A 17,868-nucleotide genomic window follows, 5' to 3' on the forward strand; every position below is an offset into this window, starting at 1 on the left:
TCTCCTTCTCAAAACCCATTGGATGAGAAAGCCAGAAATCCCTGCCCTCTGACCTCCTCCAATGGGTTTTGAGAAGGCTACGAAGAGAGAGTATGCAAGGAGTATGAAATTAAGATCTTCCCCTGGGAAGTGATTCTGCAAGTAATTCTGTACTAGCAAGCAAGTATTCATGGTTTCAAAGCATTCACTATCAGTTTTTCACACAGCCAGAACTACCCAGCTTTAGCTAGTTAGATAAAACCTGACACAGCTAAAAAAATAACTCAACTGTAAATATAAAGCTAACTAAATAGCTACTAGCCAGGAGAAAGCCTATAGTTGTTCACGTTCATTCTAACATATCAAAATGTATTCACATTCATACACTTTTTACTTAAACTTTGTCGTTGCCAACAACAATTACAGTAACACTTAATGTGCATAGTCCATCTGTAGATGCTCTATAGACTGTCAGTAACATTTCAACTAACTATCTATTAACCATAGCTCTAGCCCTAACCTTAACCCTTATTCTAACACTAGACTTAACCCTAACCCTAAACCTTAACCCTTACCCTAAGTCTTATTCTAAAGCTAACCCTAACCGTAACCTTGGTGAACAGTTGCTTATCAACAGATACTTTGTTGATAGTATGTCCACAATTAGGCCTACTTTCCCTGGTGCAGTGAGTAATGATGGTGGTGCTGAACAGTGCCACACTGCTTGTAACAACCCAGAGTGGGGTCATGGAAATGACTCAAGTTCCAGCAGCCGAGGCATTTTCATAATAATAGGTACACATCACCCTTGCTGATGGGAATGAAAACCATATTGGCAGTAGTAGAAGTTGCCCTTTGACACAGATCTAGGGTTCATATATCTATCATAACCTTAACCATTTGAGGGGGAAAGTCCTTAGTCCTGGCATTAGTCCTGGATCGCAGTCAGCAATCCAATTCATCCCAAAGGTGTTCGATGGGGTTGAGGTCAGGGCTCTGTGCAGGCGAGTCAAGTTCTTCCACACCGATGTCGACAAACCATTTCTGTATGGTCCTCGCTTTGTGGACGGGGGCATTGTTATGCTGAAACAGCAAAGGGCCTTCCCCAAACTGTTGCCCCAAAGTTGGAAGCACAGAATCGTCCAGAATGGCACTGTATGCTGTAATGTTAAGAATTCCCTTCACTGGAACTAAGGGTCCTAGCCCAAACGGCTGAGCCACTGTTGCTCCTAGACGTTTCCACTTTACAATAACAGCACTTACCGTTGACAGGGACAGCTCTAGCAGGACAGAAATTTTACGAACTGACTTGTTGGAAAGGTGGCATCCTATGACGGTGCCACGTTGAATGTCACTGATCTCTTCAGTAAAGCCATTCTACCACCAGTGTTTGTCTATGGAGATTGCATGGCTGTGTGCTCGATTTTATACACCTGTCAGCAACGGATGTTGCTGAAATAGCCGAATCCATTCATTTGAAGGGGGGTCCCCATACGTTTGTATATATAGTGTATCTGTCATGTACAGTATCTGACCTTCAACCTCTTTCTCTCACAGGTTTCCATGTGTACCACAAGATTACTTTCTGGGTCCCAGAGTCATGTCTCCTGATCAGTATTGGGCTGATCGTAGGGGCCATCATGCACTCTGTCCACGAGGAGCCCCCTGCTGTGCTCAGCTACAATGTCTTCTTCCTCTTCATGCTGCCTCCCATCGTACTGGAGTCTGGATACTTTATGCCCACGCGACCGTTCTTCGAGAACATGGGAACGGTGCGCTAATACCAATATTAATTATGGTCTCTGGAGGGACTCAAGGGGACGGTTTCTCTGACACTGACCTCTGGAGGTCCATGGGGCGACGCGCAATTGGCCTAGCGTCATCCGGGTTAGGAAGGGTTTGGCCGGTAGGGATATCCTTGTCTCATCGCGCACTAGCGACTCCTGTGGCGGGCCGGGCGCTGTGCACGCTAACCAGGTCGCCAGGTTCTCAGTGTTTCCTCCGACACATTGGTGCGGCTGGCTTCCGGGTTGGATGCACTCTGTGTTAAGAAGCAGGGCGGCTTGGTTGGGTTGGATGCACTCTGTGTTAAGAAGCAGTGCGGCTTGGTTGGGTTGTGTTTCGGAGGACGCATGGCTTTCGACCTTCGGCTCTCCCGAGCCCGTACGGGAGTTGTAGCGATGAGACAAGATAGGAACTACTAACAATTGGATACAACGAAATTGGGGAGAAAAGGGGGTAAAATAAAAAAATAAAAAATAAAGAAAGGGCTCTAGTGCTTTTTATTCCTGGAATAGGTTTCATCTGTGTCTGGGAAAACTGACTCTAAGAATTAGTGTACAGTGCCTTGCGAAAGTATTCGGCCCCCTTGAACTTTGCGACCTTTTGCCACATTTCAGGCTTCAAACATAAAGATATAAAACTGTATTTTTTTGTGAAGAATCAACAACAAGTGGGACACAATCATGAAGTGGAACAACATTTATTGGATATTTCAAACTTTTTTAACAAATCAAAAACTGAAAAATTGGGCGTGCAAAATTATTCAGCCCCCTTAAGTTAATACTTTGTAGCGCCACCTTTTGCTGTGATTACAGCTGTAAGTCGCTTGGGGTATGTCTCTATCAGTTTTGCACATCGAGAGACTGAAATTTTTTCCCATTCCTCCTTGCAAAACAGCTCGAGCTCAGTGAGGTTGGATGGAGAGCATTTGTGAACAGCAGTTTTCAGTTCTTTCCACAGATTCTCGATTGGATTCAGGTCTTTCTTTGACTTGGCCATTCTAACACCTGGATATGTTTATTTTTGAACCATTCCATTGTAGATTTTGCTTTATGTTTTGGATCATTGTCTTGTTGGAAGACAAATCTCCGTCCCAGTCTCAGGTCTTTTGCAGACTCCATTAGGTTTTCTTCCAGAATGGTCCTGTATTTGGCTCCATCCATCTTCCCATCAATTTTAACCATCTTCCCTGTCCCTGCTGAAGAAAAGCAGGCCCAAACCATGATGCTGCCACCACCATGTTTGACAGTGGGGATGGTGTGTTCAGGGTGATGAGCTGTGTTGCTTTTACGCCAAACATAACGTTTTGCATTGTTGCCAAAAAGTTCAATTTTGGTTTCATCTGACCAGAGCACCTTCTTCCACATGTTTGGCGTGTCTCCCAGGTGGCTTGTGGCAAACTTTAAACAACACTTTTTATGGATATCTTTAAGAAATGGCTTTCTTCTTGCCACTCTTCCATAAAGGCCAGATTTGTGCAATATACGACTGATTGTTGTCCTATGGACAGAGTCTCCCACCTCAGCTGTAGATCTCTGCAGTTCATCCAGAGTGATCATGGGCCTCTTGGCTGCATCTCTGATCAGTCTTCTCCTTGTATGAGCTGAAAGTTTAGAGGGACGGCCAGGTCTTGGTAGATTTGCAGTGGTCTGATACTCCTTCCATTTCAATATTATCGCTTGCACAGTGCTCCTTGGGATGTTTAAAGCTTGGGAAATCTTTTTGTATCCAAATCCGGCTTTAAACTTCTTCACAACAGTATCTCGGACCTGCCTGGTGTGTTCCTTGTTCTTCATGATGCTCTCTGCGCTTTTAACGGACCTCTGAGACTATCACAGTGCAGGTGCATTTATACGGAGACTTGATTACACACAGGTGGATTGTATTTATCATCATTAGTCATTTAGGTCAACATTGGATCATTCAGAGATCCTCACTGAACTTCTGGAGAGAGTTTGCTGCACTGAAAGTAAAGGGGCTGAATAATTTTGCACGCCCAATTTTTCAGTTTTTGATTTGTTAAAAATGTTTGAAATATCCAATAAATTTCGTTCCACTTCATGATTGTGTCCCACTTGTTGTTTATTCTTCACAAAAAAATACAGTTTTATATCTTTATGTTTGAAGCCTGAAATGTGGCAAAAGGTCGCAAAGTTCAAGGGGGCCGAATACTTTCGCAAGGCACTGTACATTTCAACCAATACAGAAATATACTTGCTTTATTCCATTCTGTTAGGTGAACCATTTGCCAAATAATGATTCACGTTATGCCTCATTGAACAATGGAAGTTCCCATACCATCTTCTGCCTACAGGTGCTTTGGTTTGCGGTGGTGGGCACCCTGTGGAACAGCATTGGGATAGGGATGTCTCTGTATGCAGTGTGTCAGATCGAGGCGTTTGAGGTGCAGGACATTAACCTTCAGGAGAACATGCTGTTTGCCGCCATCATCTCAGCTGTGGACCCAGTGGCCGTGCTCAGCGTGTTCGAGGATGTCTCTGTCAACGAGCAGCTCTACATCGTGGTGTTTGGAGAGTGCCTGTTCAACGATGCTGTCACTGTGGTGAGTGTGTGTGTGTGTGTGTGTGTGTGTGTGTGTGTCAGATGTGCAGCACCCAATGAGTACATTGTTGTGTTCTGGAAATGCCTATTCAACAAGGTGTCCCTGTTGTGAGCAGTAGTACATCATGATGCTTGGCAGAGTGAATCACTGTACATGCAGGTGCAGACAGAAGAGAGATAGAGTGTTACGAAGACACACGTGTTGCTACATGTGAAGTCAGCCTGTCTGGATAACTGCATTCTTTGGTTCTGTGCCTTTGACTGATTGTTCTCATAACATGCCAATGACATCACACACCCCAGGCTGAGCGCTGTTTTATAGGTCAGCAAAGCACCAGAAACAAGACACTTAAAGCGTTCCTAATGTGCTGGTGCTAGTGGCACAGTTTAGTCAGCGTAATTCAAAGCTTTGACAGACCGGTAGTCCTTTCAACCACATGCAACACTCAAACAAACATCCATACTGCTGATCCTTTCAGTCCCATGTCAACACAATGTTCTTGTTCAAACTAGGTCTTAACAGGGATGAGAGGACAGAAGGAAGTATCAGGACCAGTCACTGAACTGCCGGCTTAGTGTTAATAATAGGTTATTTCTCAATATGTACACTACCGTGCTCCTCCTGAGTCACTGGATGTTTCTCAATATGTACACTGCCGTGCTCCCCCTGAGTCACTGGATGTTTCTCAATATGTACACTACCGTGCTCCTCCTGAGTCACTGGATGTTTCTCAATATGTACACTACCGTGCTCCTCCTGAGTCACTGGATGTTTCTCAATATGTACACTACCGTGCTCCTCCTGAGTCACTGGATGTTTCTCAATATGTACACTACCGTGCTCCCCCTGAGTCACTGGATGTTTCTCAATATGTACACTACCATGCTCCTCCTGAGTCACTGGATGTTTCTCAATATGTGCACTACCGTGCTCCCCCTGAGTCACTGGATGTTTCTCAATATGTACACTACCGTGCTCCTCCTGAGTCACTGGATGTTTCTCAATATGTACACTACCATGCTCCTCCTGAGTCACTGGATGTTTCTCAATATGCTTACTACCGTGCTCCCCCTGAGTCACTGGATGTTTCTCAATATGTACACTACTGGGCTCCTCCTGAGTCACTGGATGTTTCTCAATATGTACACTACCGTGATCCTCCTGAGTCACTGGATGTTTCTCAATATGTACACTACCGTGATCCTGCTGAGTCACTGGATGTTTCTCAATATGTACAATACCGGGCTCCTCCTGAGTCACTGGATGTTTCTCAATATGGATACTACCGGGCTCCTCCTGAGTCACTGGATGTTTCTCAATATGTACACTACCGGGCTCCTCCTGAGTCACTGGATGTTTCTCAATATGTACACTACCGTGCTCCCCCTGAGTCACTGGATGTTTCTCAATATGTACACTACCGGGCTCCTCCTGAGTCACTGGATGTTTCTCAATATGTACACTACCGTGCTCCTCCTGAGTCACTGGATGTTTCTCAATATGTACACTACCGGGCTCCCCTGAGTCACTGGATGTTTCTCAACATGTACACTACCGGGCTCCTCCTGAGTCACTGGATGTTTCTCAATATGTACACTACCGTGCTCCCCTGAGTCACTGGATGTTTCTCAATATGTACACTACCGTGCTCCCCCTGAGTCACTGGATGCTTCTCAATATGTACACTACCAAGCTCCCCCTGAGTCACTGGATGTTTCTCAATATGTACACTACCGTGCTCCTCCTGAGTCACTGGATGTTTCTCAATATGTACACTACCGGGCTCCTCCTGAGTCACTGGATGTTTCTCAATATGTACACTACCGGGCTCCTCCTGAGTCACTGGATGTTTCTCAATATGTACACTACCGTGCTCCTCCTGAGTCACTGGATGTTTCTCAATATGTACACTACCGTGCTCCCCCTGAGTCACTGGATGTTTCTCAATATGCATACTACCGTGCTCCACACTCTAATGCTCTGAGTGCATTCTCCGACCATGTTCTCTTGACTACTTTCTTGTGAGGATGAGAGTGTGGAGAATGGATAAAACAACACATTAGAGATCCACTCTCTCCCCCTACTGTATTACCTCACGCTGCACCTCCCCCTACTGTATTACCTCACGCTGCACCTCCCCCTACTGTATTACCTCACGCTGCACCTCCCCCTACTGTATTACCTCACGCTGCACCTCCCCTACTGTATTACCTCACTCTGCACCTCCCCCTACTGTATTACCTCACGCTGCACCTCCCCCTACTGTATTACCTCACGCTGCACCTCCCCTACTGTATTACCTCACTCTGCACCTCCCCTACTGTATTACCTCACTCTGCACCTCCCCTACTGTATTACCTCACTCTGCACCTCCCCTACTGTATTACCTCACTCTGCACCTCCCCTACTGTATTACCTCACTCTGCACCTCCCCTACTGTATTACCTCACGCTGCACCTCCCCCTACTGTATTACCTCACTCTGCACCCCCCTACTGTATTACCTCACGCTGCACCTCCCCTACTGTATTACCTCACTCTGCACCTCCCCTACTGTATTACCTCACGCTGCACCTCCCCTACTGTATTACCTCACTCTGCACCTCCCCTACTGTATTACCTCACTCTGCACCTCCCCCTACTGTATTACCTCACGCTGCACCTCCCCCTACTGTATTACCTCACTCTGCACCTCCCCCTACTGTATTACCTCACGCTGCACCTCCTCATTCACTGACCCTTCTTCCAGCCATGGACCCTTCTTCCAGGCAGGACAATGACAACAATAGAGACCAAACAAGATATACTTACTTCATAATTATCAGATAGATATGTGAATCGTAATAATCTGGCTAACCAGCTCGTTAAACAGGAAAAAATGACCTAAAACGTAGGTTATGCAAGGTTTCGTGGGTAGCTACCAATTCTTCGTGGCTAGCTGGCCAGCTAGCCAGTTAGCCCCATTGACTTACTATGGACTTAGGGTACCCCTTCACTGAACAGTCTTCCAGCCAGGACAACGATGGCAATAGAGACGAAACAAGATATAACAGTGTGTTGAACTGAGTCAAACCTCTGTCTGTATTTCACCTCTCTGGTGATTGTGTTCTCTGTAAAGACTGAGCTCTGGTTTCAGTGGTGCCGTAGTATCTATCCAATCCCAGGCTCTTTGGCTCTTTGGCTTTTTGGCTCTTTGGCTCCAGCAGCTTAGGTGTCCAGGGAAGTCCAAATATAAAAGACTGTCAGGGTGTTTCTTGATTTGTATGTGTTGTGTGTGTGTGTGTGTGTGTGTGTGTGTGTGTGTGTGTGTGTGTGTGTGTGTGTGTGTGTGTGTGTGTGTGTGTGTGTGTGTGTGTGTGTGCATGTGGAGTCAGTATCTGAACACACACACACACACAGTGAGCGAGAGAGCGAGAGAGAGAGAGAGAGAGAGAGAGAGAGAGAGATGAGGTGTGGCCCCTACTGAGGGAGTAGTACTGCTGGTTCACACACAGAGGGAGAGAGAAAGACAGAGAGAGAGAGAGAGAGAGAGAGAGAGAGATGAGGTGTGGCCCCTACTGAGGGAGTAGTACTGCTGGTTCACACAGAGAGAAAGAGAGAGAGAGACAAGGTGTGGTAGTAGGGCACTAGCCAGGGTTGTAATGCACTAACCAGGGTACTAACCAGGTCACTAGCCAGCAAACTAATGAGTGCACCTGCCTCTGCCAGGACAAATAGTTAAATAACCAGAGAGGCACAAACCAGGATACTAGGTCACTATAACTAGATTACTGACCAGTGGCAACATTACTAAACAGATCACTCAGACACGATTAGCCAGCACAAAGCAGGCAATAGAGATCAATGAGTGTATGCATACATTCATCTGTCAGTCCTGGAATATGTGTCTTGTATTCCAGACACATCTACAAACATACCATTCAATAAGGAACTAACACAGTCAGAAACATCAACAGAAAGCTGGTAAACAAATGAGCTTAGAAAGCTCCATCAGTTCCCCTGTCTGTCACATTCTCAGTACAAACACAGAACTGTACCAGGAGTACAGGTCTAGGATCAGCTAATTCTAACTTCAGTGTCCTGGGGGCAAGTCTACACAATTCGGGTCACAGCAGGGTGGCATTACAGGATCAACGGGACTAGCATCGATAAACGCTCACTGATCAACGGGACTAGCATCGATAAACGCTCACTGATCAACGGGACTAGCATCGATAAACGCTCACTGATCAACGGGACTAGCATCGATAAACGCTCACTGATCATCGGGTCTAACGTCTATAAACACTCAGTGATCAACGGGGCTAACGTCTATCAACGCTCAGAAATGAAGGATTCTGAAGTACACTGAACAAGAATACAAACGCAACATGCAACAATTTCTAAGATTTTACTGAGTTACAGTTCATATAAGGAAATCAGTCAATTTAAATAAATTAGGCCCTAATCTATGGATTTCACATGATTGGGAATACAGATATGCATCGGTTGTTTACAAATACCTTTAAAAAAGGTAGGGGCGTGGATCAGAAAACCAGTCGGTATCTAGTGTGACCACCATTTGCCTCATGCAGCGCGACACATCTCCTTCACATAGAGTTGATCAAGCTGTTGATCGTGACCTGTGGAAGGTTGTCCCACTTCTCTTCGATGGCTGTGCGAATTTGCTGGATATTGGCAGGAACTGGAACTGGAACACGCTGTCATGCACGTCGATCCAGAGCATCCCAAACATGCTCAATGGGTGACATATCTGGTGAGTATGCAGGCCATGGAAGAAATGGGACATTTTCACTTTCAAGGAATTGTGTACAGATCCTTGTGACATGGGGCTGTGCATTATCATGCTGAAACATGAGGTGATGGTGACAGATGAATGGAACAACAAAAGGCCTCAAGATCTCATCACGGTATCTCTGTGCATTTATATTGCCATCAATAAAATGCAGTTGTGTTCGTTGTCCATAGTTGATGCTTTGCCCATACTACAGTATAACCCCACCGCCACCATGAGGTACTCTGTTCACAACATTGACTTCAGCAAATTGTTCGCCAACACGACGCCGTACACTCTGTCTGCCATCTACCCAGTATACTTGAAACTGGGATTCATCCGTGAAGAGCACACTTCTCCAGCATGCCAGTGGACATTGAAGGTGAGCATTTGCCCACTGAAGTTGGTTACAAGATCCTGGTGAGGATAACGAACACGCAGATGAGCTTCCCTTAAACGGTTTCTGACAACCTGTGCATAAATTCCTTGATTGTGCAAACCCACATTTTCATCAGCTGTCCAGGTGGCTGGTCTCAGACGATCCCGCAGGTGAAGAAGCCGGATGTGGAGTTCCTGGGCTGGCGTGGTTACACATGGTCTGCGGTTGTGAGGCCGGTTGGATATACTGCCAAATTCTCTAAAATTACGTTGGAGGCAGCTTATAGAAGATAAATGAACATTCAATTCTCTGGCAACAGCTCTGGTTGACTTTCCTGCAGTCAGCATGCTAATTGCATGCTCCCTCAAAACATCTGTGGTATTGTGTTGTGTGAAAAAACATTTTAGAGTGGCCTTTTATTGTTCCCAGCACAAGGTGCACCTGTGTAATGATCATGCTGTTTAATCAGCTTATTGATATGCCACACCTGTCAGGTGGATGGATTATCTTGGCAAAGTAGAAATGCTCACTAACAGGGATGTAAACACATTTGTGCACAACATTTGAGACAAATAAGCTTTTTGTGCGTATGGAACATTTATGTGATCTTTTATTTAAGCTCATGAGACATGGGACCAACACTTTACATGTTGTGTTTATATCTTTATTCAGAATATACGGTTCCTTCGGAAAGTATTCAGACCGCTTGACTTTTTCCACATTTTGTTTGTTACGTTACAGCCTTATTCTAAAATGAATTAAATGAAACATTTTCCTCAGCAATCTATACACAATACTCTACAATAACAAAAGTGAAAACATGTTTTTAGAAATGTTTGCAAATGTATTAAAAATAAAAAACAGAAATAACTTATTTACATAAATATTCAGACCCTTTGATCTCAGGTGCATCCTGTTTACATTGATAATCCTTGAGATGTTTCTATAACTTGATTCCACCTGTGGTAAATTCAATTGATTGGACATTATTATGAAAGGCACACATCTGTCTATATATGGTCCCACAGTTGACAGTGCATGTCAGAGCAAAAACCAAGCCATGAGGTCAAGGGAATTGAGCTCCGAGACAGGATTGTGTCGAGGCACAGATCTGGGGCAGGGTACCAAAAACATTTCTGCAGCATTGAAGGTCCCCAAGAACACAATGGCCTCCATCATTCTTAAATGGAGGAAGTTTGGAACCACCAAGACTCTTCCTAGAGCTGGCCGCCCAGCCAAACTGAGCAATCAGGGGAGAAGGGCCTTGGTCAGGGGGGCGACCAAGAACTCGATGGTCAGTCTGACAGAGCTCCAAAGTTCCTCCGTGGAGATGGGAGAACCTTCCAAAAGGACAACCATCTCTGCAGCACTCCACCAATCAGGCCTTTATGTAGAATGTTCACACTTAAGCCAGTCCTCAGTAAAAGGCACATGACAGCCCGCTTGGAGTTTGCCAAAAGGCACCTAAAGACTGTCAGAACATGAGAAACAAGATTATCTGGTCTGATGAAACCAAGATTGAACTTGTTGGCCTGAATGCCAAGCGTCACATCTGGAGGAAAGCTGGCACCATCCCTACGGTGAGGCATGGTGTTGGCAGCATCATGCTGTGGTAATGTTTTTCAGCGGCAGGGACTGGGAGACTAGTCACGATCGAGGCAAAGATGAACGGAGCAAAGTACAGGGAGATCCTTGATGAAAACCTTCTGTCAGAGCATTCAGGACCTCAGACTGGGGCGATTTTTTTATATATTTTTTATAAATGTATAAAAACCTTTGTCATTATGGGGTGTTGTGTGTAGATTGGGGGGGAATAAAGATTCAATACATTTTAGAATGAGCCTGTAACTTAACAAAATGTGGAAAAAGTCAAGGGGTCTGAATACTTTCCAAAGGCACTGTATGATGATTTCCTATTTAAGAACGGTAGGGTGAAGTTCCACCCAGGTTTCCTTTATCATTAATATTGAAGTTGGAACAGTCACAAAAAAAATTTGAAGGCTCTTTCTTGCCACTGTGTTCTTTTGTTCACGAGTCATGCTAAGTGCTGTGTAAATATCACACAGTAAACACAGCAGTTCAAACACATGACTTTATCAGGACAATAAAGTCATTGGAGTTTTTGACCCTTGTGTCTGACCTATGACCTCAGGCATGGGTCAGACCTCTGTATGTCTGACTGACTCTTCTTCTCCATCTCTCACTCCCCCCCTCTCTCCCCCTCTCTCCATGTGTGTGTGATTGTGAGCACATGTAATTATGTTCTGCAATGTCTAACTTCCAATTCCCCCTCTCTTTGTGTGGGTCCCTCTTTCTCTCTCTCTCTCTCTCTCTCTCTCTCTCTCTCTCTCACTCTCACTCTCTGTCTCTGTCTGTCTGTCTGTCTGTCTGTCTGTCTGTCTGTCTGTCTGTCTGTCTGTCTGTCTGTCTGTCTGTCTGTCTGTCTGTCTGTCTGTCTGTCTGTCTGTCTGTCTGTCTGTCTGTCTGTCTCTCTCTCTCTCTCTCTCTCTCTCTCTGTCTCTCTCTCTCTGTCTGTCGCTATCACTATGTTTCTGTCTCTATGTCTCTCTCTGTATATATATATATATATGTCTTTCTCTCTCTATGTCTCTCTCTGCAGGTGCTGTACAACATGTTTATCTTCGTAGCAGATATGCCAGTGGTGGAGCCGGTCGATGTATTTCTGGGCGTGGCTAGGTTCTTCGTGGTGGGCCTGGGGGGTATGGGCTTTGGTGTCATCTTTGGCTTCGTAGCCTCCTTCACCACACGTTTCACCTCAAACGTCAGGGAGATAGAACCCCTCTTTATCTTCATGTACAGCTATCTGGCCTACCTGGTAGCAGAGCTGTTCTCCATCTCCAGTATTATGGCGTGAGTGGACGAATGAGCATGCACATTGGGCCTACACACACACACACACACACACAAACATACATGTATACACGCATGAAAACACACATGCATACAGTAAAACACACACAGCACTGACGACTCTGTGTTGTCTGTCCACAGCATTGTGACCTGTGCCCTGACCATGAAGTACTATGTGGAGGAGAATGTCTCCCAGCGGTCCTGCACCACTATCCGCCATGTGGTCAAGATGTTGGGCACCATCTCAGAAACCCTCATCTTCTTCTTCCTGGGTGTGGTCACCATAACAACAGAACACGAGTGGAACTGGGGCTACATCATGTTCACGCTGCTGTTGGCCTTAGTGTGGAGAGGCCTGGGTACGAGGGGGAGAGGGTGTGTGTGTGTGTGTGTGTGCGTGTGTGTGTGTGTGTGTAGCCAATCTGTGCAATGCCGTACTCAGGCTTATCAGTTTGAATATGGAGTGAAAAATCCTGATTCTCACCTTTAACCTTTCGCCCTTTACCTCTACTCCTCCCAGGTGTGCTGGTGCTGACCCAGATCATTAACCCTTTCCGAACCATCCCCTTCAATTTCAAGGACCAGTTTATTCTGGGTTATGGTGGCCTGCGAGGGGCAATCTCCTTTGCCCTGGTCTTCACCCTGCCAGACAGCATCGGCCGCAAGAAACTCTTTCTCACCACCACCATCTGTATGATCATGTTCACAGTCTTCATCCAGGTAGGAGACAAGTCATCCAGAAGGCATTTAGACGCCTGGTTTAGTACTATCTACTTGATCAGAACCATTCATCTCCTGCTCAGGGAATCAGCATACGGCCCCTGATCGAGTTCATCAACGTCCGCAGAACCAACCGCAACCTGGAGACCATAAACGTAGAGATCCACTCCAGGGTAGGTCAATAACTAGCGTTTGTTTGTTTTTCTTGTCTGTGGCTTGTTGTTTTTACTGTACAGTACACAGTTCAGGTCTGCAGTGTAGCGCTATGTTCTGGCTCACTGTGTGTGTAGCCACCTGTAACCCCTTTCATCCCTCAGCTCATAGAGCACACCATCGCTGGGGTAGAGGACCTCTGTGGCCAGTGGAGCCACTACTACTGGAAGGACAAGTAAGAGCTTCCTTTTCCTGTTTCATCACTTCCTGTCCTGTGACTTCCTGTCCATTTACTCCCAGAGTAGCATAGTTTAGGGCGGCAGGTCGAATACACGGGCCGACAAGGTGAAAAACTGTTATATACAGTACGAGCCAAAAGTTTGGACACACACTTTTTTGGTTACCACATGATTCCATATGTGTTATTTCATAGTTTTGATATCTTCACTATTATTCTACAATGTAGAATGTAAAAATATGTATGTAAAAATAAAGAAAAACCCTTGAATGAGTAGGTGTTCTAAAACTTTTGACTGGTACTTTATGTGTTTTTCTTTTTATTGTGTCTTCCTCATCTCCTTTCATCCATCTGCTATGTCTACTTACTTGAAAGTGACTTCCTTAGGGGCATCATTTGCCTTCATGTAACCTGTGTTTAACGAGCAGTAAAGTTGACATGAAGTGACTTCTGCTGCTTCATATTAATCAAATGTCACCTGTTGTAAATGTAGTTTCCTTTTAACATTGCATTTGATAGCTCAGTCCCTACCTGTTTCCCTAGTGAACTGATGGTGAGATTAAAGTTTTTCTGTAGATCAACTTGCGTTCTAGATTTTCCTGTCTGCAGTCTTTGTTTTTTTGTTGCCATTGTTCTGGCTGTGAAAGCGTGGGTTGACATTTTGACTAGAATTTAGTGTTGTGTTCCTTTGAGCTGCAACATCCTCATGAGTGGCTTCTACTTCCCCCTATGCCCCAAAGAAATGTACAGCCCTTCCACTGTAACAATACACCCCCACCAACCTCTATGACCCATATCCTCACTACCCCCCTCTCTACACCAGAACGAGTTCGTCTGGAGTCCTTTTTAAGTCATCTTAGGTCAACTCTGCTAGTCAGAACTTGTCCTCATCCCATGAAGCAAAGCACAGCTCTATTCCCTCTCTTCTTTTGTTTCCATGAACATAAGCCACTTAGCCTTTTGGAGGGCTTTGGGAGGAGCTTACGTCTATCCAGTTTCTATAACTCTGTGTGAACACCAAGGCATGGTTTTAATATTGCTTCCATGTTTATTATGAAATGCTTCTGTCTGTGAGTGTCTGTGATAATGTTTAGTATCTGCCCTCTTTGTCAGGTTTATGAAGTATAATAACCGTCTCTCCAACCCCTATGTCAGGTTTCTGAAGTTTAATAACCGGATCCTGCGTAAGATCCTGATCAGGGATAACCGGGCAGAGTCTAGCATTGTGGCTCTGTACAAGAAGCTGGAGCTGCAGAACGCAATGGAGATACTGGACACAGTGTCCGGGGACATCAACGCTGGTTCCTCCATTGTCTCTCTACAGTACGTTTATCCTCTCTCTCCCTCTCCCTCTAGCTCTTGCCCTCTCTCTCTCCCTCTAGCTCTTGCTCTCTCTCTCTCTTTTGCTCTCTCTCTCGCTTGCTCTCTCCCTCTCTCTCTCTCTCTCTCTTGCTCTCTCTCTCTCATTCTCTTGCTCTCTCTCTCGCTTGCTCTCCCTCTCTCTCTCTCTCTCTCTCTCTCTCTCTCTCTCTCTCTCTCTCTCTCTCTCTCTCTTTCTCTCTCTGTCTTTGTACACTAATGACACACACACACACACTGTGGCCTTGTCCCTCTCTCTGGGTCTCTCTCTGTCCCCCTTGCTGTCTCTCATACACTTCTTTACATCTTATCCACCCATCATCCCTCACACATGACCCTTTTAACCTCAACAGGTCAGATGGGTATTTAAGCAATAAGTCCAGAAGGGTGTGGTGTATGGTCAATATACCAAGTCTAAGGACTGTTCTTAAGCACAACGCAACTAAGAGTGCCTGGATAAAGCCCTCAGCCATATACCACAAATCCCCGAGGTGCCTTATTGCAATTATAAACTGGTTACCAACGTAACTAGAGCAGTAAAAATAAGTCATGTGTCATACCCATGGTATACCACGGCTGTCAGCCAATGAGCATTCAGGGCTCGAACCACCCAGATTATAATGGGTAATACCTAAGCATTCTGTAATTTCTTTCTCTTTTTAGGGGATAGATCCGCTTTAATATTGCAGATAGATTGTGGCTTCCATCAGTTTAATTGTCTGCATCATTTCCAATTCCCCAAATATTTTTGGGTGTAAATATTTATACGGTATATCAAATATATACATTGCATTCGGGAAAGTATTCAGACCCCTTGACTTTTTAAAACTTTTTGTTACGTTACAGCCTTGTTCTAAAATGAATTAAATTAACATTTTAAATTTTTTTTTTCCCCCTCATCAATCTACACACAATACCCCATAATGACAAAGCAAAAGCCGCTTTTGAAAAATGTTTGCAAAAAAAATTATCAAATATTACATTTACATAAGATTTCAGACCCTTTACTCAGTAAAGGCCTCGAGTCTTCTTAGGTATGACACTACAAGCTTGGCACACCTGTATTTGGGGAGTTTCTCCCATTCTTCTCTGCAGATCCTCTCAACCTCTGTCAGGTTGGATGTGGAGCGTTGTGCACAAAGATGTTCGGGTTCAAGTCCGGGCTCTGGCTGGGCCACTCAAGGACATTCAAAGACTTGACCTGAAGCCACTCCTGCGTTGTCTTGGCTGCGTGCTTAGGGTCGTTGTCCTGTTAGAAGGTGAACCTTCGTCCCCAGTCGAGGTCCTGAGCGCTCTGGAGCAGGTTTTTATCAAGGATCACTCTGTACTTTGTTCCGTTAATCTTTCCCTCGATCCTGACTAGTCTCCCAGTCCCTGCTGCTGAAAAACATCCCCACAGGATGATGCTGGTCTGGAGGTTTCCTCCAGACATGACGCTTGGCATTCAGGCCAACGAGTTCAATCTTGGTTTCATCAGACCAGAGAATCTTGCTTCTCATGGTCTGAGAGTCCTTTAGGTGCATTTTGGCAAACTTCTCCACCGATTGCTCAGTTTTGCTGTGTGTGAATACTTTCTGAATGCATTGTATATACATTTTATGGACACAGTATATTTTATATTAGTTGTCTTGTTGTTTTTAGTCCCACCCTTGTGCTCCACTCAACCCCTCCCATCCATCTCTGAAAACCATCCAGTTTTGATTTCTATTCGCCATCTATTTTTCAACTGTGCTGTGATGTTTCACAAAAGTTCAGAACCTTTCTATTCTCATAGTTTCTACAGGTTGTACATTAAAGATGAACATTTTTACTAAGAGTGTTATTATATTATTGATCGATTGACTATGGCTTTTCAAACCCCCCAGCAGTGCTTTTTCCACAGTTAACTCCAGGTAAATGTTCCAATTCTTCAGCCATTCCTGAACCTGCGACCAAAAATAAGCTACACATGGACAGTACCAAAACAAGTGATCTAATGATCCTGTCTCTTGCAGAGCTGGCATGGTTGTATTTGTGTATCAGTTCATAGACCATGTTGCCATGGAATCTGTACATCAATAATCTCTTTTGAGAGATTATTATTTTGCCATCTACAGTGCCTTGCGAAAGTATTCGGCCCCCTTGAACTTTGCGACCTTTTGCCACATTTCAGGCTTCAAACATAAAGATATAAAACTGTATTTTTTTGTGAAGAATCAACAACAAGTGGGACACAGTCATGAAGTGGAACGACATTTATTGGATATTTCAAACTTTTTTAACAAATCAAAAACTGAAAAATTGGGCGTGCAAAATTATTCAGCCCCTTTACTTTCAGTGCAGCAAACTCTCTCCAGAAGTTCAGTGAGGATCTCTGAATGATCCAATGTTGACCTAAATGACTAATGATGATAAATACAATCCACCTGTGTGTAATCAAGTCTCCGTATAAATGCACCTGCACTGTGATAGTCTCAGAGGTCCGTTAAAAGCGCAGAGAGCATCATGAAGAACAAGGAACACACCAGGCAGGTCCGAGATACTGTTGTGAAGAAGTTTAAAGCCGGATTTGGATACAAAAACTATTTCCCAAGCTTTAAACATCCCAAGGAGCACTGTGCAAGCGATAATATTGAAATGGAAGGAGTATCAGACCACTGCAAATCTACCAAGACCTGGCCGTCCCTCTAAACTTTCAGCTCATACAAGGAGAAGACTGATCAGAGATGCAGCCAAGAGGCCCATGATCACTCTGGATGAACTGCAGAGATCTACAGCTGAGGTGGGAGACTCTGTCCATAGGACAACAATCAGTCGTATATTGCACAAATCTGGCTTTTATGGAAGAGTGGCAAGAAGAAAGCCATTTCTTAAAGATATCCATAAAAAGTGTCGTTTAAAGTTTGCCACAAGCCACCTGGGAGACACCAAACATGTGGAAGAAGGTGCTCTGGTCAGATGAAACCAAAATGGAACTTTTTGGCAACAATGCAAAATGTTATGTTTGGCTTAAAAGCAACACAGCTCATCACCCTGAACACAGCATCCCCACTGTCAAACATGGTGGTGGCA

At 44.8% G+C, this 17,868-nt stretch overlaps 1 protein-coding gene across 1 annotated transcript in view; it reads left to right on the top strand.

Moving 5' to 3' along the window:
• The window catches only part of slc9a2 (solute carrier family 9 member 2), a 32,039-nt gene that overhangs the window by 6,095 nt on the left and 8,076 nt on the right, over positions 1 to 17,868 (top strand). The window contains exons 2-9 of the mRNA XM_024410130.2: positions 1,537 to 1,751; positions 4,076 to 4,324; positions 12,097 to 12,347; positions 12,489 to 12,706; positions 12,868 to 13,067; positions 13,151 to 13,240; positions 13,385 to 13,455; positions 14,614 to 14,781. Coding sequence (XP_024265898.1) covers positions 1,537 to 1,751; positions 4,076 to 4,324; positions 12,097 to 12,347; positions 12,489 to 12,706; positions 12,868 to 13,067; positions 13,151 to 13,240; positions 13,385 to 13,455; positions 14,614 to 14,781 — 1,462 coding nt within the window. The remainder of the gene's footprint in view (positions 1 to 1,536; positions 1,752 to 4,075; positions 4,325 to 12,096; positions 12,348 to 12,488; positions 12,707 to 12,867; positions 13,068 to 13,150; positions 13,241 to 13,384; positions 13,456 to 14,613; positions 14,782 to 17,868) is intronic.

The sequence above is a fragment of the Oncorhynchus tshawytscha genome, linkage group LG03 (assembly GCF_018296145.1).
Source record: "Oncorhynchus tshawytscha isolate Ot180627B linkage group LG03, Otsh_v2.0, whole genome shotgun sequence".
NCBI classification, from domain to species: Eukaryota; Metazoa; Chordata; class Actinopteri; order Salmoniformes; family Salmonidae; genus Oncorhynchus; species Oncorhynchus tshawytscha.